Source organism: Rhineura floridana, chromosome 6 (assembly GCF_030035675.1).
Source record: "Rhineura floridana isolate rRhiFlo1 chromosome 6, rRhiFlo1.hap2, whole genome shotgun sequence".
Classification (NCBI taxonomy): domain Eukaryota; kingdom Metazoa; phylum Chordata; class Lepidosauria; order Squamata; family Rhineuridae; genus Rhineura; species Rhineura floridana.
In genome coordinates, this window is record NC_084485.1 from 127,195,906 (window position 1) to 127,216,090 (window position 20,185).

Consider the following 20,185-nt stretch of genomic DNA (forward strand, 5'->3'; position numbering starts at 1 on the left):
TCAGTAAGGTAGGTTAGGCTGAGAGGCTGTGACTGGCCCAAGGTCATCCAGCGAGCTTCATGACTGATTGGGAATTTAAACCCTGCTCTGCCAGATCCTAGTATGACACCCTAACCACTACATCACACTGTTGCCATTAACTGCACTTCTGCAGACAATAGCACAACCAGGAGACCCTCATTAATTGGTTGTAGTGAATGTGGGAGGCAATAAGGAAGAAGGTGTTCCATCTTGGTCCCAAGTTATGTAGAGCTTTATAGGACAAGATCAAAACATGATCTGGTACCTTATTGGCAACCGGTGCAAGAGTGATATAGTATGTGCATGATAGGCTGCCCCAGTGAGCAGCCTAATTGTACACTAGCTTCATCTTCGAGACCAGACTTAATGGGAGCACCATATAACTTTTCATCATACTCAATTTATTGTATTAAGCCATAATACTCGTATTGCAATTAATAGGCTCTTTAGCCTACTACTTTTACTATTTTAGCACAAGCCATTCTCAAGTATGGGCATCTCTAGGACTTAAAGTTTGTTGGTTCAGAGAGTATTCTAAATACACTGAATTTCTGATTCATCTTAAACGTGAAATCTGCTCACAGACCTTTCCTGGCATTAGCAAAAAGCCCTTGACTGGCAGCTCCTGAGGATAATTTCAGTGCATCTTGGCAGGGCTCTGTGCATGGCAGCAGGAAAAGACCGAAATCCTATCAGGAAGACAGAGGACATCAAGAGGTTGCACAAACAGTCTACTAGATCTCATCAGGGAGCAAGGTTTTCTTTCTTATCATAGAGAGCAGGAAGCTATGCTAATGTTCTTTAGATTCACTACAAATAATATTTTACAAGATAGCCAATAATGAGGAGAGAGACTGGAGATTATACAAATTATGAAGCTTTTTCCTATATCCCTTCAGGAGCTGATGTTGATGAAGGGGGGGGATGTTCTAGCCAGGGGGGAAAACCAAACCCCAAACAAAATGGAATTCTTTTCAGTGCAAGGCTTTTCCCGGCAACCTGTTTATTCAGCATTCATCCTGATTTGCTTGCACAAAGCTTATGTGGTAGTTAGACAGTGTCCGATCTTTACTGAGCATTTGTCCTGATTTGCTTAGGGACTGTTTACATATCTTCTCGTTAATCATTCATTCATTCCACACTTTTTGGTGATTTTCTCCTGTTGCTTTCCTAATTACAAAAAGCCCTTTTTAAAAAGGGGGTATTTGTTTTGTGAGGGCCACAGAGCACTTTCATGCACTTTAATTGTGTAAACTTCGAGTTCTGGAATGCACTGAGTCTCTCCGGCAAAATAGTTACAGTCTGGAAACTAAGTCTGGGATGGAGAAACTGTATAATTGATTGGGGGAGAGGAGTTGTGGGATTGTCTTTAACTTTTGTTCTAGAAAGTGTTTCTTAAAATATATATATATTAAACAAAATTGAGTAGATTTATAGAAGCATAGGATGCAATCCAACCAATAGTGTGCTTAGCCTTCAGCTATTGACATCAATGGGTTTAAGCATGCTTAACCGTTGGATCATGACCCTTATTCACAGAAGGGGTGCAGCAGTGCTTTGCATGCAGAAGGCCTCAGGTTCAATCCCTGATATCTCCAGGTAGGACTGGGAATGTGCCATACCTGAAACCCTGGAGAGCCACTGCCCATCAGTGTAGACAGTATTGAGCTGGATGAACCAATGCTCTAACTTGATATCCACCAGCTTTCTGTTCCTATAGCCATCATTTTCATTCATTCTCTCTTCAGCTCTCTCCCCTCACCCCGCCTGCCTTCACAAGTTCATGATTTATTTATTTTTTTGGGCCCAGTGTCTTTCTCCTCATTAGGAGGATTTATTGCCCAGTGGCCAAATATTATTGGCTTTGTGATCCTCTTGCGTCAATCAGGTTTTATTCTTCTCTTATTCAGTTGAGCTTCTGTCATGGCTTCCCTTGGTTTCCAGAGTGTTTTATTTCAAGAGGTGTCTGGGTTTGAGCCCTCTTGGGAGCAGTAGCCTGTGGCCTGAAAGACCTTCATGCTTTACGCATACTCAGGAGCACTTTCCATAGCTGAGCTCTGCCTTTCAAACCAGGTTCTGGGGTTGAGCCCTGGCTTCAATTAACTGCTGGCAGTGTAAATGCGCAAGGCTGATTCAGATGCTTACCTGGCTGATTCCTTTCTTGATAGCAGAGTATGTACATGTGCCCCCCACACCACCATGCATGTCATGTAAGGAGCAACATGGGCATGATTTGCACAAGCTTCAAAAGGGGGGGAGGAAGAGAAGAAAGCTGTTGGGAATTGTACCTTCATCTTTTTGGCCTCCACACCACAACAATGTGGGTGTTGGGAAGATACAGATAACTGTATGATGGAAGCAGAACATCATCGTGGGTATGATGTGAACTGACCCACACACCCCAAAGCTGATGCTGGTTGCAGCAGCGGCCTTGCCTTTCTTATTTTTAAAAACATTTTATAGTTGAGGGGGGACTGGCCAGTCATATACATAGTTTCAGATGCTCATGTTATTTTTATATTAAAAATATATTAATCCTTTTCTACAACAAACTGGTGCAAGTGAATGTCTTTACCTGCAGGTCAGCATGATAACTTTATAGTTTAAGTGAGTTTTAAAATGCAAAGCTGCACATACTCATTGTGTTACTTTTGAAATCAAGATTGGCAAACTGCTTTTTGTTTAACTCCCCCCTCCCCGACATGTCAGGAATGTATAACCAGGTAACACACATGGCCATCTAAAGGGGAGGGGGGCTCCACAAGACCATTAGACTAGAGGTTAAAATTACCTACCTGCACCATTGCAGTCACATACTCGATCAAAATCTCCCTATTTAAGTTAATGGCAGGGATTTGATCCTAGATTAATCCTAGATTAAATGGAACTTGAATAGAAATTGGTTATGAAATGCTAATTCACAGAAGCATAATTATTTTCAAAATTGGGAAATAATTTTAACTATAGTTAGAAAACCTTTAGAAAAACTTGCATTCACATATTTTTGTGGGATTTCTGGGATTGGCATAAATAACCCATTTTAAAGATCCATTTATATGAAGTAGTAGTTTTAAAATCTGGTGGGCTTCTGTGTCACTTAGTTTTCCACAAAAGTATATAAATTGCTGTCATTTGGTGATTGCCTCCCCCCACCCTCCAGCTTTTAAAGCATTGCTGTTAGAAGCAAAACACAGGAAGAAAATCAATAATAGAATTAGCCATGTTCAAAGGGTCACACAGCTAAGAACAGTCATTCTTCTTGGCAATGTTTCACTTGGAACAGTGCTCTCATAACAGTATGGCTAATTCGTTTAATAGACTAGCTGCACAAGGGACCACTACAAGGAAGCAAATGCCACATCCTCCTGCAGTATGTACAATAAGGATGAGCTCTTAAGATCAGAGCATTGCTAGAAAAATTTAGATTGGATAGATTTAGACTGGAAGATGAGAACATGTGTCCTGTGGTCTTTTTCAAGTACTGTAGAGATGTATTCGCATCATTGGAGGCCTTGGAGTTCATCCAAATTGCCGAGAAGAAATTCACAGCTATCGGGGGGGGGAATGTTTCTGCAGTTTTTGTTGCATGGTAACACACAACCTACAATCCTGGGGTCTCCAACTTTGTGTTGCTTCATTTCTGCTTCTTCTCTTAGAAGTGGCAAACAAGGATTTATTTGGCAACCGGCAGGCTGCCACAAATACCCAGCATCTGTCCGTCTGTCTGTCCGTTGGGGGTCTTGATGGGCAATTTCATTGGCTCTGAATTGCAGGGGCCTCTTTTGTTTTTCTGGAGAAGTTAGAATGGCCAAGATGCTTCATGTGGGGTCAGACTAATCATAATGCTGATTAAGAATCCCACCCCAATCTGAACGATCTTCAGCATCTTCCCACTCCAGCCTTCTGATAGTGGGAATCAACCATAGGGGAATTTGAGAGTACTCTGCCGGCATGAACTGGATTATCATAGGCTGTGCTGCCAGGTATCTCGAAGATGTTCAGTGTGGGGAAAAAAATCTGAAGCCTGGATCCTATTGAGAGTGGCAACACTTGGAGTTTGGTGACAGTGCTCAGCCTCATTTTTTTCCTGTGTTGGAGGTGTACGAAATTGGTACATAGGATTTGCACACCATGGCATAAAGGCGTTACTTTCTTGTTGTTCATTGTCAGTTGGCATCTGCACTCTTAGTATGTATGTATGGATTTATTTATAGGGTACCTTGGCCTGAGAAAACATCAGTAAGATTACTAAATAGATTCTTAATTTCAGCCCAATCCACATCACAGCAGCAGAAAACTCTTGCCCAGGATGATGGACAGTTAACAGGAGAAGTCAGGGTTGGAGGAGGTGAACTGGAAAGGAAGGGGCACAGAGGAGGAGGTAACAAAAACAGTGATTGAGGCTGCTTAGGGCATTTTCACAAGAGATAGGACTTCTTTTGCTGTACATTGCATCTCTTTGCTTGAGAATTGAGAATAAAACTGCTTATATAAAACTTCATAAGAACATAAGAAGAGCCTGCTGGATCAGGCCAGTGGCCCATCTAGTCCAGCATCCTGTTCTCACAGTGGCCAACCAGGTGCCTGGGGGAAGCCCACAAGCAGGACCCAAGTGCAAGAACACTCTCCCCTCCTGAGGCTTCCGGCAACTGGTTTTCAGAAGCATGCTGCCTCTGACTAGGGTGGCAGAGCACAGCCATCACGGCTAGTAGCCATTGATAGCCCTGTCCTCCATGAATTTGTCTAATCTTCTTTTAAAGTCATCCAAGCTGGTGGCCATTACTGCATCTTGTGGGAGCAAATTCCATAGTTTAACTATGCGCTGAGTAAAGAAGTACTCCTTTTGTCTGTCCTGAATCTTCCAACATTCAGCTTTTTTGAATGTCCACGAGTTCTAGTATTATGAGAGAGGGAGAAGAACTTTTCTCTATCCACTTTCTCAATGCCATGCATAATTTTATACACTTCTATCATGTCTCCTCTGACCCGCCTTTTCTCTAAACTAAAAAGCCCCAAATGCTGCAACCTTTCCTCGTAAGGGAGTCGCTCCATCCCCTTGATCATTCTGGTTGCCCTTTTCTGAACCTTTTCCAACTCTATAATATCCTTTTTGAGATGAGGCGACCAGAACTGTACACAGTATTCCAAATGCGGCCGCACCATAGATTTATACAACGGCATTCTGATATCGGCTGTTTTATTTTCAATACCTTTCCTAATTATCTCTAGCATGGAATTTGTCTTTTTCACAGCTGCCGCACACTGGGTCGACATTTTCATCGTGCTGTCCACTACAACCCCGAGGTCTCTCTCCTGGTCGGTCACCGCCAGTTCAGACCCCATGAGCGTATATGTGAAATTAAGATTTTTTGCTCCAATATGCATAATTTTACACTTGTTTATATTGAATTGCATTTGCCATTTTCCCGCCCATTCACTCAGTTTGGAGAGGTCTTTTTGGAGCTCTTCGCAATCCCTTTTTGTTTTAACAACTCTGAACAATTTAGTGTCGTCAGCAAACTTGGCCACTTCACTGCTCACTCCTAATTCTAGGTCATTAATGAACAAGTTGAAAAGTACAGGTCCCAATACCGATCCTTGAGGGACTCCACTTTCTACAGCCCTCCATTGGGAGAACTGTCCGTTTATTCCTACTCTCTGCTTTCTGCTTCTTAACCAATTTCTTATCCACAAGAGGACCTCTCCTCTTATTCCATGACTGCTAAGCTTCCTCAGAAGTCTTTGGTGAGGTACCTTGTCAAACGCTTTTTGAAAGTCTAAGTACACTATGTCCACTGGATCACCTCTATCTATATGCTTGTTGACACTCTCAAAGAATTCTAATAGGTTACTGAGACAGGACTTTCCCTTGCAGAAGCCATGCTGGCTCTGCTTCAGCAAGGCTTGTTCTTCTATGTGCTTAGTTAATCTAGCTTTAATAATACTTTCTACCAGTTTTCCAGGGACAGAAGTTAAGCTAACTGGCCTGTAATTTCCAGGATCCCCTCTGGATCCCTTTTTGAAGATTGGCGTTACATTTGCCACTTTCCAGTCCTCAGGCACGGAGGAGGACCCGAGGAACAAGTTACATATTTTAGTTAGCAGATCAGCAATTTCACATTTGAGTTCTTTGAGAACTCTCGGGTGGATGCCATCTGGGCCCGGTGATTTGTCAGTTTTTATATTGTCCATTAAGCCTAGAACTTCCTCTCTCGTTACCACTATTTGTCTCAGTTCCTCAGAATCCCTTCCTGCAAATGTTAGTTCAGGTTCAGGGATCTGCCCTATATCTTCCACTGTGAAGACAGATGCAAAGAATTAATTTAGCTTCTCTGCAATCTCCTTATCGTTCTTTAGTACACCTTTGACTCCCTTATCATCCAAGGGTCCAATCGCCTCCCTAGATGGTCTCCTGCTTTGAATGTATTTATACAATTAAACACAAGGGGTTTAATAAATCTGCTACCAGTGGCTGTAGAGCTAAATGTTGTAATATCTCTTAGATCTGCTGTGATTGCTAATTCCTAAATTGTCACCTTTCCTAATTATTAATTGGCTCTACTGAGGCTGTGATTTTGTACTATTTTATGTTTTGTGCTTTGTTTAATGGTCAGTCAACTGTAGTAAACGTTTGTTTGATTGACCAGTGGTAGTTGGCTGACAAGTGATGCTGAGAGTACCTTTCAGGCTAGAGACAGACCATTTATTTTATTTCATTTAATTTCATTTAGAAAAGGGGGTCAGTGCTCATGGTTTATGCAGTCATTTCTCTTTCAGAAACATGTACATACTCTCTGACTAAAGGTTAGAGGTGTGCAGAGGCACACAGAAATATGTACGCATAACATGGGAAGACAGGTTTGACAAATGGAACACCTTTCCTCATGAGGTCTAGTTGGCTCTTCTGCTGCTATTTGTTGCTGGCCTTTGCTTTGTTTGACAGATAATGATTTGATTTTAACTGTTGACCCTGGTCTAGTTCGCACATAGCACTAAACCATGATTTATTAAATTATGTTTTATTCAACCATCGCTTAGCATAATGTGTAAACCCAGCCCAGCAGCTTAACTGTGGTTAAAGGATGTTCATTAACCAAGGTTTGTAGTTGGTTTATGAACCCTCATTAACACCAGCCATAGCTTAGTAGTGTGTATGAGCACGGACCTCCTCCTCAAGTATGCTTAAGGAGCCTTGCAAAAACCGGCTGGGTAGAAGATTGGCGGTCAGTGCAGTTCTTTTGACATAGGTGTCATGTGTGCAATAGATACTTCACTTAGCAAACTAGCAGTGGTGTTTTGTACCAGCAAATGGTTTTGAACCAGTCTTAAGGGCAGCCCCACATAGTCCAATCTTGAGGTTACCAGTACATATGTCCAGGAACAGTTGTAGCTGGTACACCTGCCAAAGCTGGCAAAAGTTGCTTGAGCTTCAAGTGACAAAGGAGCATTCCTAGACTTTGTCCCCATTCCTTCAGAACACAACCCTATCCAAAACAGGCACACTTCCCAATTCTACGACCCAATAAACTCATCCACAGAGCCTCCAGCCTATCCAAATTCAGCTTCAGCTTATTGGTCCTCATCCAGTCCACCACTCTGTCCAGACACTGGTCCTGGGTTTGCATGCCCACACTTGATGCAGATCTATCAGAGAAATAGAGCTCAGTGTCACTGGAAAATGGATGACATCATACTCCAAATCCACTAATGACCATTCCCAACAGCTTCATATAGATACTAAAAACCATTGGGGACAAGGTCGTTCTTTGGGGCACTCACACCATAACTGCCAGGGGACAAAAATGCAAAGTTCTATTTAAGTGTCGCATGCAAAAGTGGCTTTAGGGATCAGCTCATGTGGTTTTCTGCTGTGATGATTGTTGTACAGTACCCAGGAATTTATTATACTTTACTATGTGTAACTGGCAGATTATTGTGAAACATGGGACTGATTTATCTCATCGGTCACTGATTTGGAAGCATTCAGTTTCTTTGATTTCTGGCTTTGTTGTGGGGCAGATCACAGCATACAAAGCGAAACATCAACAACCTAGATAGAAAACAAAGCAAATGGATCTGGGTAGGAGTAAAATCATTGTAACAGATACCTTATTTTTGAAACAAAATCTGTAACAATATTAGCAAGAGAGCCAGCTGGACTTAATTAAAATGCTGTTTCAAGCCTTGTGAGCTTAGGTAGGAGGCATAAATTGGAGGGGAGAGAACAAAGATAGTTTAGCGCTCACATCTTTTAATTTAACCCTGTATCTCCTAATTCAATGTTCATGAAAAACAAAGCAGCGGATCCTTAATCTGGCTCCAGAGATTAGAATCTCTCATTAAATAAGATCACTGACATCATGCCAAGAAGAATTGTGGGAATAGTTCAGTAATGGCCCTGTCAAAAGGGACTGTGGTAACAAAAGGGGACTGCTTGACACACTTTTAGTGGTGTGTTGAGAATGTGAATGACAGCCATCTCGCCTGAGGTGTATACTGGGGAAACTGGTGGTGTGTGGATTGTTCTATTATCAGTATGTTGTCTCCCACTGTTGCCCCAACAACTGTGATTCAGTCACATACTCTCTTTGTGGCAACAAATTCCATAGGTGCATTATGGGTTGTTTGTGTGTTTAGTCTGCTCTGAATTTTCTGCCATGTGATTTTATTGGATGACCCCAAGTTCTAGTAACATTTACATTTTTATGAAGGGCATATTAATCACATTATCTTTCTATTCACTTTCTCCATGCCATGCATAATTGTATATATATTATCTTGTTGTGTCCCCTTAGAAGTTTTTTTCCAGATGAAAATCCCCAAACACTGGTGCCCTTGGTTGCCATTTGCGCTGCACTATCCCTTTTTAAATATATAGTGTGACCAGAAATGTATACAGTATGCCAAATGTGGCCACACCACAGATTTATATAAAGTGTAATGTTATTAGCTCCTACTAATCCCTTGCACTGAACATTGCTACATCTAGTTGGGGCATGATATAGGTGGTGGGAGGGTGCATTGTTGTAGAGACACTGTTTTAGAGAGACAGCCACAGTACTGTTTTTAGTGGTAACTGTGCTTTAGACTGTGTTTAACTATTTTTAGAAAATGTTTCTTTTTCTTGTTGTTCAATTGTTTTTGTTGATCTCTTTGCCGTCTGGTCTCCCTTGGGAGGAAGGCGGGATATACATTCAATAAATTAATAATAATAATACTGTAACCCCCTCTGTCAAATGCAAAGATGTATCACTGAACACTAAAGTCAGGATCATTCAGACCATGGTATTTCCAATTTCTATGTAGGGATGTGAAAGTTGGACAGTGAAAAAAGCAGATAAGAGAAAAATCAACTCATTTGAAATGTGGTGCTGGAGGAGAGCTTTGTGCATACCATGGACTGCGAAAAAGACAAATAATTGGGTGTCAGAACAAATTAAACTAGAACTATCACTAGAAGCTAAAATGATGAAACTGAGGTTATCATACGTTGGACACATCATGAGAAGACATGATTCACTAGAAAAGACAATAATGCTGGGAAAAACAGAAGGGAGTAGAAAAAGAGGAAGGCCAAACAAGAGATGGATTGATTCCATAAAGGAAGCCACAGACCTGAACTTACAAGATCTGAACAGGGTGGTTCACGACAGATGCTATTGGAGGTCACTGATTCATAGGTTAGCCATAAGTCGTAATCGACTTGAAGGCACATAAAAAAATACAACCCTCTGACTGTCTAGGGAGGGACCATAGCTTAGTGGCAGAGCTTTGCATACATGCTGTATGTGCAGAAACTCTGAGATTCAAGCTCTGAAATTGCCATATAAAAGCACCAGGTAGCAGATGATGGGAAAGGCCCCTGCTCCAGGCTCCAGTCCAGAGAGCCACTGTCGGTCAAGGTACACAATACTGAACTAGATGGACAAATAATTTGACTTGGGTATAAGGCAGTTTCATATGTTGGAGAACTAAGCTTGATCAGTGTGGTTTCTGGAATCAAAAGCAGGAAAGTGAAATTGACAAGGCACAGTTTCACAGTATGAAGTGAAATTGGTAATGCTTATTCACAGGGCTGGCAAACAAGCCAATGCACAAACAGCCTATGATACACATGTTATTTTTGCAACAGAAATATACTTCAAGGCTATTTATTAATTTTGTATGTTGATGAGACCTGAACCTGTGGTGATTGATCAGGATAAGAGAGCTTGGACTTGTGGTGAGTATGGTGATGAAAACAGTGACTCCATGCACCACAGCTGTGAAAAAGGAAAATTGTCACTGAAGGAATTGCAGGAGGTGTCACAAAGGAAAATAATGTGATTAATATGCCCTTCGTAAAAATGTAAATGTACTGCCTTCAAGTCGATTCCGACTTATGGCGACCCTATGAATAGGGTTTTCATGAGGCTGAGAGGCAGTGACTGGCCCAAGGTCACCCAGTGAGCTTCATGGCTATGTGGGGATTTGAACCCTGGTTAAACAGAAATAAATAAAACATCTGGGGGGTGCTAGGTTGTGAAAGGCTGCTGTGAAGCTTTATAGGTATCTAGGATGCTTTCCTAAAACGAGTCAGTACAGTAGGGCCCTGCTTTGCGGCATTCCGCTTTAAGGTGTCCCGCTGATGCGGTGGCTTTCGGTTTTAATTTAAAAGCTATTTTTTCTCTTTTGCGATGTTTTGCGCCGTTTTCGCATCATTTTCGTGCGACGCGGCCCATTAAAGTCAATGGGGTTCTGCTTTACGGCGGGGGTCCGGAACGGACCCGCCATATAAGTGGGGCCCTACTATATTGCCCACTGATTGACACCAGCTCTCCAGGGGTTCAGACAGGAAGCCCTTTCCAGTTCTACTTCAAGATGCCAGGGACTGACCCTAGGACTTCTTGCATGCAAAGCATGCGGCTGGTGATGACGGAGCCAAAACAGGGATCTTTTTCTTTCCTTCTTCATAAAATATTCTTACTGAGAAGGTACAGAAATGACTCAGCAGGCACACCAGTGATTATCTCGAGCATCCAGGTGGGACATTTATGATACACCTGGCCACATGTAATCATTACCTGGCTTCTCACCTGGCAGTAGCTTTCACAAATACTGCTTACGGATCAAAGGCTTCAGCGTGTGAATTCCATTGGCTCTTGCGGACCTCATGACACATGTGGCAAAATGAAAGTTTTGAGCAAGAGAAGGCATTTCTTGCCAGATCTGGGATAACTGAGTCACCTTTCTCTTTCCCTCTTGCAGTTTTCAAAGGAAAAGCATGTTATGGACAGATCAAGTATGGACAGTTCCCCAGAAAAACTGAAGAAAGAGCTGGAAGAGGAGCTCCAGATGAGCAGTGAAGATTTACGCAGCCATGCCTGGTATCATGGACGTATTCCACGACAGGTGCGTCCCTTTTTGGGTTCTCAGTCAGGCAACTCTGCCAGGCTGGTTTTTCCTGTTGTTTCTCTCCAACTCCAGGTACAATTCCATCTCAAGCCTCTCACTACCACCTCTTTCTCTTTTTTCCAAACTGGACCAAATTTATTGGGAACGTGCTTGGTAGTTAAAATTCAGCGTTTTTTGAGGTGGTGTGGGGAAATAACAATAAAACCTGAGCATGCTATTCTGAGAGGAGGAATTGTGTGTGTAGAGGAAATGCAGAAACATATCCCTTCCTGGCTCCAAGCACAAAATAAAACAGGAGTGCTAGTGTAGAATACAGTTCAGTCATAACAGTTACCGGTTCATAGCACTAGCAGATGATACAAAGGAAACATGCGAGATCCCAATATTACTGTCCCTGTAATTATCCCTCAGCTTGTTGTGGAATATAGAGAAACATGATCCTAAAGAGTCTTGCCAGAACTGTCAAGAACTCTGACCCATTCTCTATCTCTCTGAATTTGTATTGCTAATTATACAGTTGGCGGTTGAGAATGAAAATACCCTTCCAGGCCATGCCTTAAGTGTACCTGGAAATACAACTACATCAGAGTGTTGGTGGGTTTGTCACACAACCACTGAATCTCCTACCTGGCACAGATTTTGACAATCTACTCTGTTCTGGGAAGCTATACTTAAAAAAAGCAAGAAGCAGCAAGATCCTAGATCTCATGGTATTGCTCTCTGCCAGCCTTGGAGAAGAGAGTCCCTTATTACCTGAATAAATACTGAATAAAATTATGTGACCAACCCAAATTTTGTAAACCAAAAATTCTTATTCATCTAATTTATGTTGATTGCACGAATTGGATTTCCTGGCAGCAAGAATTTTAGCACATAATGTACCTCTGGCTACAAAATGGCTTAAACCTTACTGAAAATGGTAGTGCTGACTCCCTGGAGCTGAATAAAATGAATGACTTTAGGAATCAGGATGTGGGGAACCAGTTTAAGTATTGAGGAACATGTTGTTTTTCTTTGTCTTTACCATAATATTTACATGCTTCTCAACATCTGTCTGAAAGCAGCCATTATTATTTTAATCTAATGCAACTGAAACAGCATGAGCTAGTAATCAAAATCCAGATCTTTGGAGTTAAGAGCATCCCTGTGGAAACTGTTCAGAAAAAGAGTCTAGTGGCTATGTGATTTACATGTTTATTAGCTAAAGCTTGCCTGATGAAAAAGAAAAGACTACTAAAAATAGCATTTAGGGTTATGAGTAATTGTGCCAGATAAGGTAAATAAAGCCAATACATTTAACCTATTTAAAGGATGAATTGATGATGTTGTGCTTTGGTGGTAGTCCGACCTAGCAGAACTTACAGAAAACTGAGCAGTTATAAGTCCCATTGAAATGTGCATTTGTCCATTTTCTAAAGTTGTGCTTGCCTGAAAAAAATACCTACAAAATGCTGTGTTTGCACACTTTTTTTCTGAATAGTGAATCAGGAACTGAAATCCTGAATGCCAATTGCCATTGTAATTTTGGGTCATTTTGCTAAAATTTTTGGCAATTAGAAGAAAAAAATATTAAAATATCTATGCAGTAGGAGGTGAGGGGAAACACACACACCATTATAGCCTTTTTGCTGCTGATATTCTCATCTTCCTCAGGAGACCATTGTGTTCTTTGCTAGTTTTAAAGAACTTGCTTTTGGATTTCTAACAAGTATCAGGACTGGAAGTTAATTTTCAAAAATCAAGTTTGTTATGTATTGCTACTCCTTTGGAAATGCAACAGAAGATTGCAGGAAGTTCAGGCTTAGCTCTACAACCGTGCAGTATCAAATATTTAGGTGTGATACTGCCTAAGAAAGGCCGGGGAAGGAACTGGCAATCCCACCCCATATATACGGTCTGCCTAGTAAACGTCGCAAGACGTCACCCTAAGAGTCAGAAACGACTCGCACTATGAGTGCGGGGACACCTTTACCTTTTAAAGAGGCGAAATTTTGGTCCACTTATTAAATAAGTAAGGAAGGATTTGAAACAATGGACGGGACCCCACCTCGCTTGGTTTGGTTGTATTGTGGCTGCAGAAATGAACTTGTTAATGATTACATTAGTTGTGGTAAGAGTTAGGGTTAGATGTCCAAACGTGTTACAGGCATCTTACATATGGGGGCTTGGATGTATCTAACATGCACCTCTAGTGTGATGCATGCAGTCTTAAACAACTGATTCGAATTGTTCATTGTAATTTTGAAACTGATTGGGTCCAAATGGAAGTGGGGCTAGGCACAACTTTTAGTGCAGCTATTCCTTTTGGTAAGTTAGCCCATGCTTCCTTGTCTGCAACAGAAAATCCATTTTTGAAAACTAGTACCTGTGGAGACCTTTAGCCTTCTACTTAGCAATGTGTTTGTAAGCGATGGGGAAAACACTTAGCTCCCCCTGTTTCTCCTCTGTTACCATTTCTGGAGCACCCTCACTTCAAAAATCCTGATAAAATTGCTAAGTAGAAGGCTAAAGGTCTCCACAGGTTGATTGATTTGTTTGAAGAGGGATTACCGCTGACTAGAGCATAGATGTGAAAGAAATTGGGTGATGTGTGTTACTGACTGGTTTCAACTTTTGCAAGTGCAGACGTTTACTGCTTCTTTGGTCTGGACAGAGGGGACACCATGTTCTTGATGTTTTTTGAAAGCCTCTGTAAATTCTAATCTGGTATCTTGAAAGGGGGCGTGTCTATTTTGTACAGAGGTCTTTTGTCCTGTACTATGGGTTCTACTGCGTGCTTGAAAATTTTGTGGGCGGAGGACCAAGGGTCCCAATAGCGGAAAACTCTTGGAATGCTATATGCCATAAACCCCTTCTCTGAGCAACCTCTGCTAAAGTTAAGGAGTCTATGTTTAAGGTTGTTATAAGATGATACTTCACAACTGGTATAGCACAGTGGGGAGCAGAGCCTGGCTGGGAGTCCAGAGTCTGTGAGTTCAAATCCCCGCTCGTGTCTCCTGGATGTCAAGGGCCAGCTAAAGATCACCCCCACAGTGAGTGGCTCAGGGGTTACATGCCCTGCAACCTGTGGAGCCGTGGGCAAGCTGCATAATCCCAAGGAGCCCAGTTGCCCCCCAGCTGGCAGTTGCGGACAAGGAAGGGGGTGGCTTGTGCAGCTGTGGCAAGCTGAGCAGGCCCAAGCCAGCTGGGGAGGACTAGCCTCAGAGGGAGGCAATGGTAAACTCCCTCTGAATACCGCTCACCATGAAAACCCTATTCATAGGGTCGCTATAAATCAGGATCAACTTGAAGGCAGTCCATTTCCATTTTTCACCACTGTGAAACTGGCAAGGATGAAAATTGCACAAACTAGTGAATGTTGGAGGGGCTGCAAGGAGGAGGGAACCTTTTATCATATGTGGTCGGCATGACCTGTGGTACAGTCATTTGGGGTTAAAAATTTTCAAGAGATCTCATCCATTGTGTGCCAAATAATTCCACTCAACTCTGGTCTGGCTCTCCTTTCTATTTTCCCGGAGGAATTCACCTAACTCTCTCATTAAAACTTGATTTTTTTCCTGCTAGCAGCTGCCAAAATGGAGATTGAACTGTGGTTCCAGTGGTGGGCAGCTTTTACACTTGATGGATAGTGGTGTAAAGTTTTGAATCTTGTGCTGCAGGAAAAATTAACTCAGTATAATCGACGAAGTAGAGCAGTAATAAAATTGGATAAGTTTGAGTCTGTTGGGTGGCCTTTCCTGACCTACCTTACCAGTCCAGGCTGTGTTAGACGTCCTCCAGATAGCCACTTACCTCCCATGTTATTCACTTTTAAGTATTTGTATCTGTGTTTTAATCTGGTCTATACCTATGTATGCTATATTCGGGTTTCACTGTATATGTTTTCTGTATCCCATTTTAGATAATATTTGTTGCTCCCTAGTTCTTTGTTTATGGTTACTGTAATTTAATTTTACTTGTTCTATTGTACTTTCCAGAATTCAATAAAAAGCATAGTTTAATAAAATAAAATACTAAATCATGATGCCAGATAGTAAGCCAGGATTGCTATTATAGTCCATAACATTTACATTAATCTTACAATGCACTTTGAAGTGGTGAGCAAGCAGGAAATGTTGCTATCCTGGATGTAACTTATTTATCAGTCCCTTTTAGTAGGGACAGCAGTTTATCTCAGGAAGAGAATCCCATTTTAGAAGCTAGGAACAGACAGATGCATTTAATACAGAGGTCGTTACACCCAATACCAGTTGGGAGAGGATTTTTGACAGGATAACCACTAAAGGGGAAAGGATTAAAGTTTTCCCTTTCTACCCCTTGGGGTCCTCCTGTGGCTTGGGCCTCCCTGTAGCACCAATTTACACTTCATTTTTTTATAAATTGTACATTAATTTACATGCACACAATTAACATTCCACCTAATTTGTCTCTGTCACGTACCATGTTAGGAATTTGGAAGAGTAGCTGAAAAGAGAATGTCACCATCAGTTCTGTTGGCCCACACCCACATTGTGTTCCATTACAGCTCTGCATCTTTTTAGCTTTGGGGTGCTGAAAGCTCTTTGCATTCTGATCACATCACTTGCCTTTAGAGTTTGGTATACCCTGAAAAATTCCAGAAGAGTATTTTATGTTAGTTTTGTAGCAACTAAAACACTTAAGCTTGTTGTGTTGAGTGGGGGCTTAGAGTTTAAACCCTTTTTGGTTTATTGTAGTTTATTGAGCTCTTGGAGGCAATACCCTCTGTAACTAGTTGCATTGGATGGCTTGAAAACAGAGCAGGTATCCTTATCAGTGAATCAGGTGAATACTAATGGGACCCTCTCTGGCTAGTAAAGCACTACGCTAAGTACAGTAGATAACAATGTGGCACGTCTCTGTTCGTAGTGAGAGAGCCACCTACAATCTTAATTCAGTGTTAGCCACAAAGAATGGGATGTCTTGACTCCCAATTCAGAGCCTGCTGTGCCCTGTCAGTCACAGAGCTGTGAATGAGGAACCCCTTGCCCAGTGTGGGATGTTCCCCCCGCTGCTGTGGATTTGAGCCATATGACCTTGGCCTTGATTTCAGAAGTTGACAAGGATTGGAATGTAACCCCTCACTGTGGTAAGGTATCCCTGTAATTTTGCCTATATTCCTAGGCCAATCAGAATTTGGGCTTGCTATACTAATCTTAATCTTTTACAAGATTGAAATGCAAAAGTAGCCATTTAAACTCTGGAAACTAAGCACGATACTAGAACACAGACAGAGTGGTCTGGCATATTACTAAGATGGAAAAGGCGAGTTGGATAAGACAAGCCGAGGAAAGTGGAAAGGAATGTGATTTAGCTGACTGTGCTGAATATTGGTCAGATATTATGATATACTGGAGCATGCAGAGCTTGGAAAAGTTACTTTTTTGAACTACAACTCCCATCAGCCCAATCCAGTGGCCATGCTGGCTGGGGCTGATGAGAGTTGTAGTTCAAAAAAGTAACTTTTCCCAGCTCTGAATGACATATGGCCATATTTCAGAACAGCCTTCCCTAACCTGGTGCCCTGAAAGTGGTGTTAGACTACAACTCCCAGCATCCCCAGAGAGGGATTATGAGAGTTGTAATCCAGAAACATCTGGAGGACACCAGGTTGGAGATGGTTACTCTAGGTAGGATGTTTCTTTAATGTTTTGACATTTTCTTTGAATGCAACAACTTTTGTTATAGATGATGATGCATTGTCACCGAAAATTTAAAGAATGAAAACAATTTATTTGGAATCTTTCAGTGAAATAAAGTAACTGATATGCACATCCAATAGCAGGTAATCTTATTTTGATTCAAACAAGCTGTCTGATTTCTCTTAAAGGTGTCTGAAAGCCTTGTTCAGAGAGATGGGGATTTCTTGATTAGGGACTCTCTCTCCAGCCCTGGGAATTTTGTCCTTACCTGTCAGTGGAAAAACATCTCTCAGCACTTCAAGATCAGTAAAACCATCTTGAGACTCAATGAAGCTTACTGCCGTGTTCAATACCAGTTTGAGGATGAAAGTTTTGACAGCATCCCAGGCCTGGTTCGGTGCTACGTGGGAAACCGCCGACCGATATCGATGCAGAGCGGAGCTATTATATTTCAGCCCATCAACCGGACTGTCCCATTGAGGTGCCTGGAGGAAAAATACGGCGTTTCTCCAGTCCTGCAAAGGGAGGACAGCATTCCTGAAGGAAAAATGGAAACTCCGAAAAGACTGAGCCTTAATATGTGCAATCGCCAGGCCAGGGAGCAGAATTCAGTCCGAGGAAACCTTTTAAGGTATGAGTATCTTGTGCCACCTGTCTGGAGTGGGTGAAGCCTTCTGTACTTATGGATCTCCATGGAAGATCCAGGGTTGGGTTTCTTGGCATTTTTTCTTAAAAGCCTAAAAACAGCCGTGGAGAGTTTGAAATGACTGGGGGAAGCCCACATGTGGGAAAGACTCTATAATCTTTTCTTCCTGAACTGTTCTCTGATCAAAATCTATCACCTTCCTCCAAAACAAATTGGCTATTAGCCCTATTTTGGGGGAAAGGCATGTGCCTGTGTTGTGCTTATCTTCCTCCCCCCCCCATGAGTCTATAGTAGCTTTGTGACAGTAATTTCTATTGGGTAAACGTTGCTCAGAAAAGGGTTAAACATCCCCACCCAGTGCTGTTGCTGCAAGTCCATCTCCCTGCGCCCTCGCTGTTTAAGGTTCTGGTGATCAAGACACCTTTGTCCCTATGATGCTACCTCAAATACCATTGCAAGTAGATTAGCCCACTACATCTGTATTCATTTATATTCTGCCTTTCCTCACAAAGTTCAAGTCAGTGTTCATTGTTCTTTCCCCCGTCGCGTTTGTCCTCATAAAATCCTGTGAGGTGGGTTGGACAGAGAGAATTTTGTGTGGGTGTGGGGAACAGCCTTTTTCATGGCTTGGTGGTTTGGGCTCATAAATCAGAGGCAGATGGCTGGTGGCCTAGTAACAAAGAGGTCAAGCAAGCAAGTAGGGATGTGCAGTCTCAGAGGAGATCAGCCTGTGCTGGAGCAATGAGTTTCTGAGGCTGAGTTGTCAAGCCTATTTGACCCTTATGTTACCTGATCCCTGCTGAGTTGGTAGCTGCAGTACCACTCTCTGGCCATTGCCATGGTGGTAGTGTAATGCAGCACATAGCAGGCTAGCAGTTTCCCCTTCTGAAAAACTATCACCAGTGAGTAAGGCATCTGAGCTTTAAGACCATAAAAGCCCTGCTGGATCAGGGCAGTGGCCCATCTAGTTCAGCATTCAGTTTTCACAGCAGTCAACCAGATGCCTATGGGAAGCACACCACAGCTCTCTCCCCACTTATAATTCCCAGCAACTGGTATTCACACTGCCTCTGATCGTGGAGGTAGAACATAACCATCATGGCTAGTAGTCATTGATAGTCTTAATTCTCCGTGGTTGTTAAGAGTGTGGGGAGTGTGCTGAAGCATAAAGCAGAATTTTAAAAGGGTTTAATTATATTGTGCTATTCCCCCTTCCCCCTTACAGAAACAAGGAGAAAAGTGGTAGTCATCCAGCCTGTTTGGACCACGTGCAGGAGAAGAGATTTCCCCTAAAGGCTCACCAGTCAGAAAGCTATCTGCCAATAGGTACGTCTCTCCCGAGTTGTGCGTATGGAGCAAAATGTGATGTCACTAGACTGCTCTTCATTGACCTTGTGTTTTAGAAGATGCCCACTTCTGTCTTGCACTAATGGACCACCGTGGACTCCCCAGTCCTGGCAATGTCCCCTTCATTTCCTTTGTTTTGTGACAGATAATTTCCTTTGTGGTACCACTGGTGTTATTTGTGCCTCTCGGAAAGTATTGGTGTTTCCTGGGGAAACAGCAGCATCAATAAGTGGCTAAAGCTGCAGTAATTTTGAACCTCGTGGGACTTGCCTTCAAGGAAATTAGAATTGCATTGTAAGTGAACTGTGAGCCTGGGGGTCCCAAGTTCAAATCTTGCCTCCAGAGCAAGTTCAGTAGGGAGCATTTGGGAACCCCTCTCCTCTCTCTCGCTTTCATCTGCAATAATACTAACTACCTTACACAGCTGAGATAATGTATGTGAGATGCTTCAAACACTTGGAAGCACTATATGAACTATATATATGATAAGTATTGTTGCTGTCATGTAACTGCTGTCCAAACCGTTGGAGTTGGGAATAACCATTTGGGTGCAATGTGGGCACAAATGTAGGCAGGAAAGTCCTCAGTCGGTCCTAACGCGACTGGCAGCTCTTCCCAGTCAGTCCTTCTCTGAGGGAAGGCAGAAGTGAGGACTCCCAGGCCAAGGAGGAACTGCCCACTCCTGGAGGGACCAGCCGCAGCTGAAGAGAAGCGGTGGGGACAGTCCCTCCCCCCCGTCCCTCCCCCCCCTTCCCTCCCTCCGTCTCTGTGGCTCCTTAAGGTCTTCTGCTGGGAGCGGGGAAGTAAGGAGGCCCAGGGCAATCTGCCTAGAAGTGCCAGCTCCTGAAATTGGCATGAGAATGTTTTTGTAGCATTGTCTTCTGTTTTAAATTGCAATCTACCTTGGGCACCTTGGCAGAAAGACGGCATGTAAATAAATACATAAGATTCCTGTGAATTCTGTTCGGGTTCGTGTATGATGAAATGCAGAAAAAAGACATCAAAGGCTCTGGCAGAGTGGATGTAGCCCCCCTTCTCAATGGGTAACGAATTCATGACTGTTTGGAAGCAAGTCATGCCCATTCTGATTTATTTTCTTTATTCTTTTTTTACTTGT

At 42.5% G+C, this 20,185-nt stretch overlaps 1 protein-coding gene across 7 annotated transcripts in view; it reads left to right on the forward strand.

Annotated features, from left to right (window-relative positions):
• BCAR3 (BCAR3 adaptor protein, NSP family member) overlaps nt 1-20,185 on the forward strand; it is a 117,630-nt gene that overhangs the window by 79,865 nt on the left and 17,580 nt on the right. For all 7 annotated transcript variants that reach the window (XM_061633758.1, XM_061633757.1, XM_061633762.1 and 4 more), the window contains 3 exons: nt 11,269-11,412; nt 17,264-17,706; nt 18,947-19,047. In XM_061633758.1, coding sequence (XP_061489742.1) covers nt 11,269-11,412; nt 17,264-17,706; nt 18,947-19,047 — 688 coding nt within the window. The remainder of the gene's footprint in view (nt 1-11,268; nt 11,413-17,263; nt 17,707-18,946; nt 19,048-20,185) is intronic.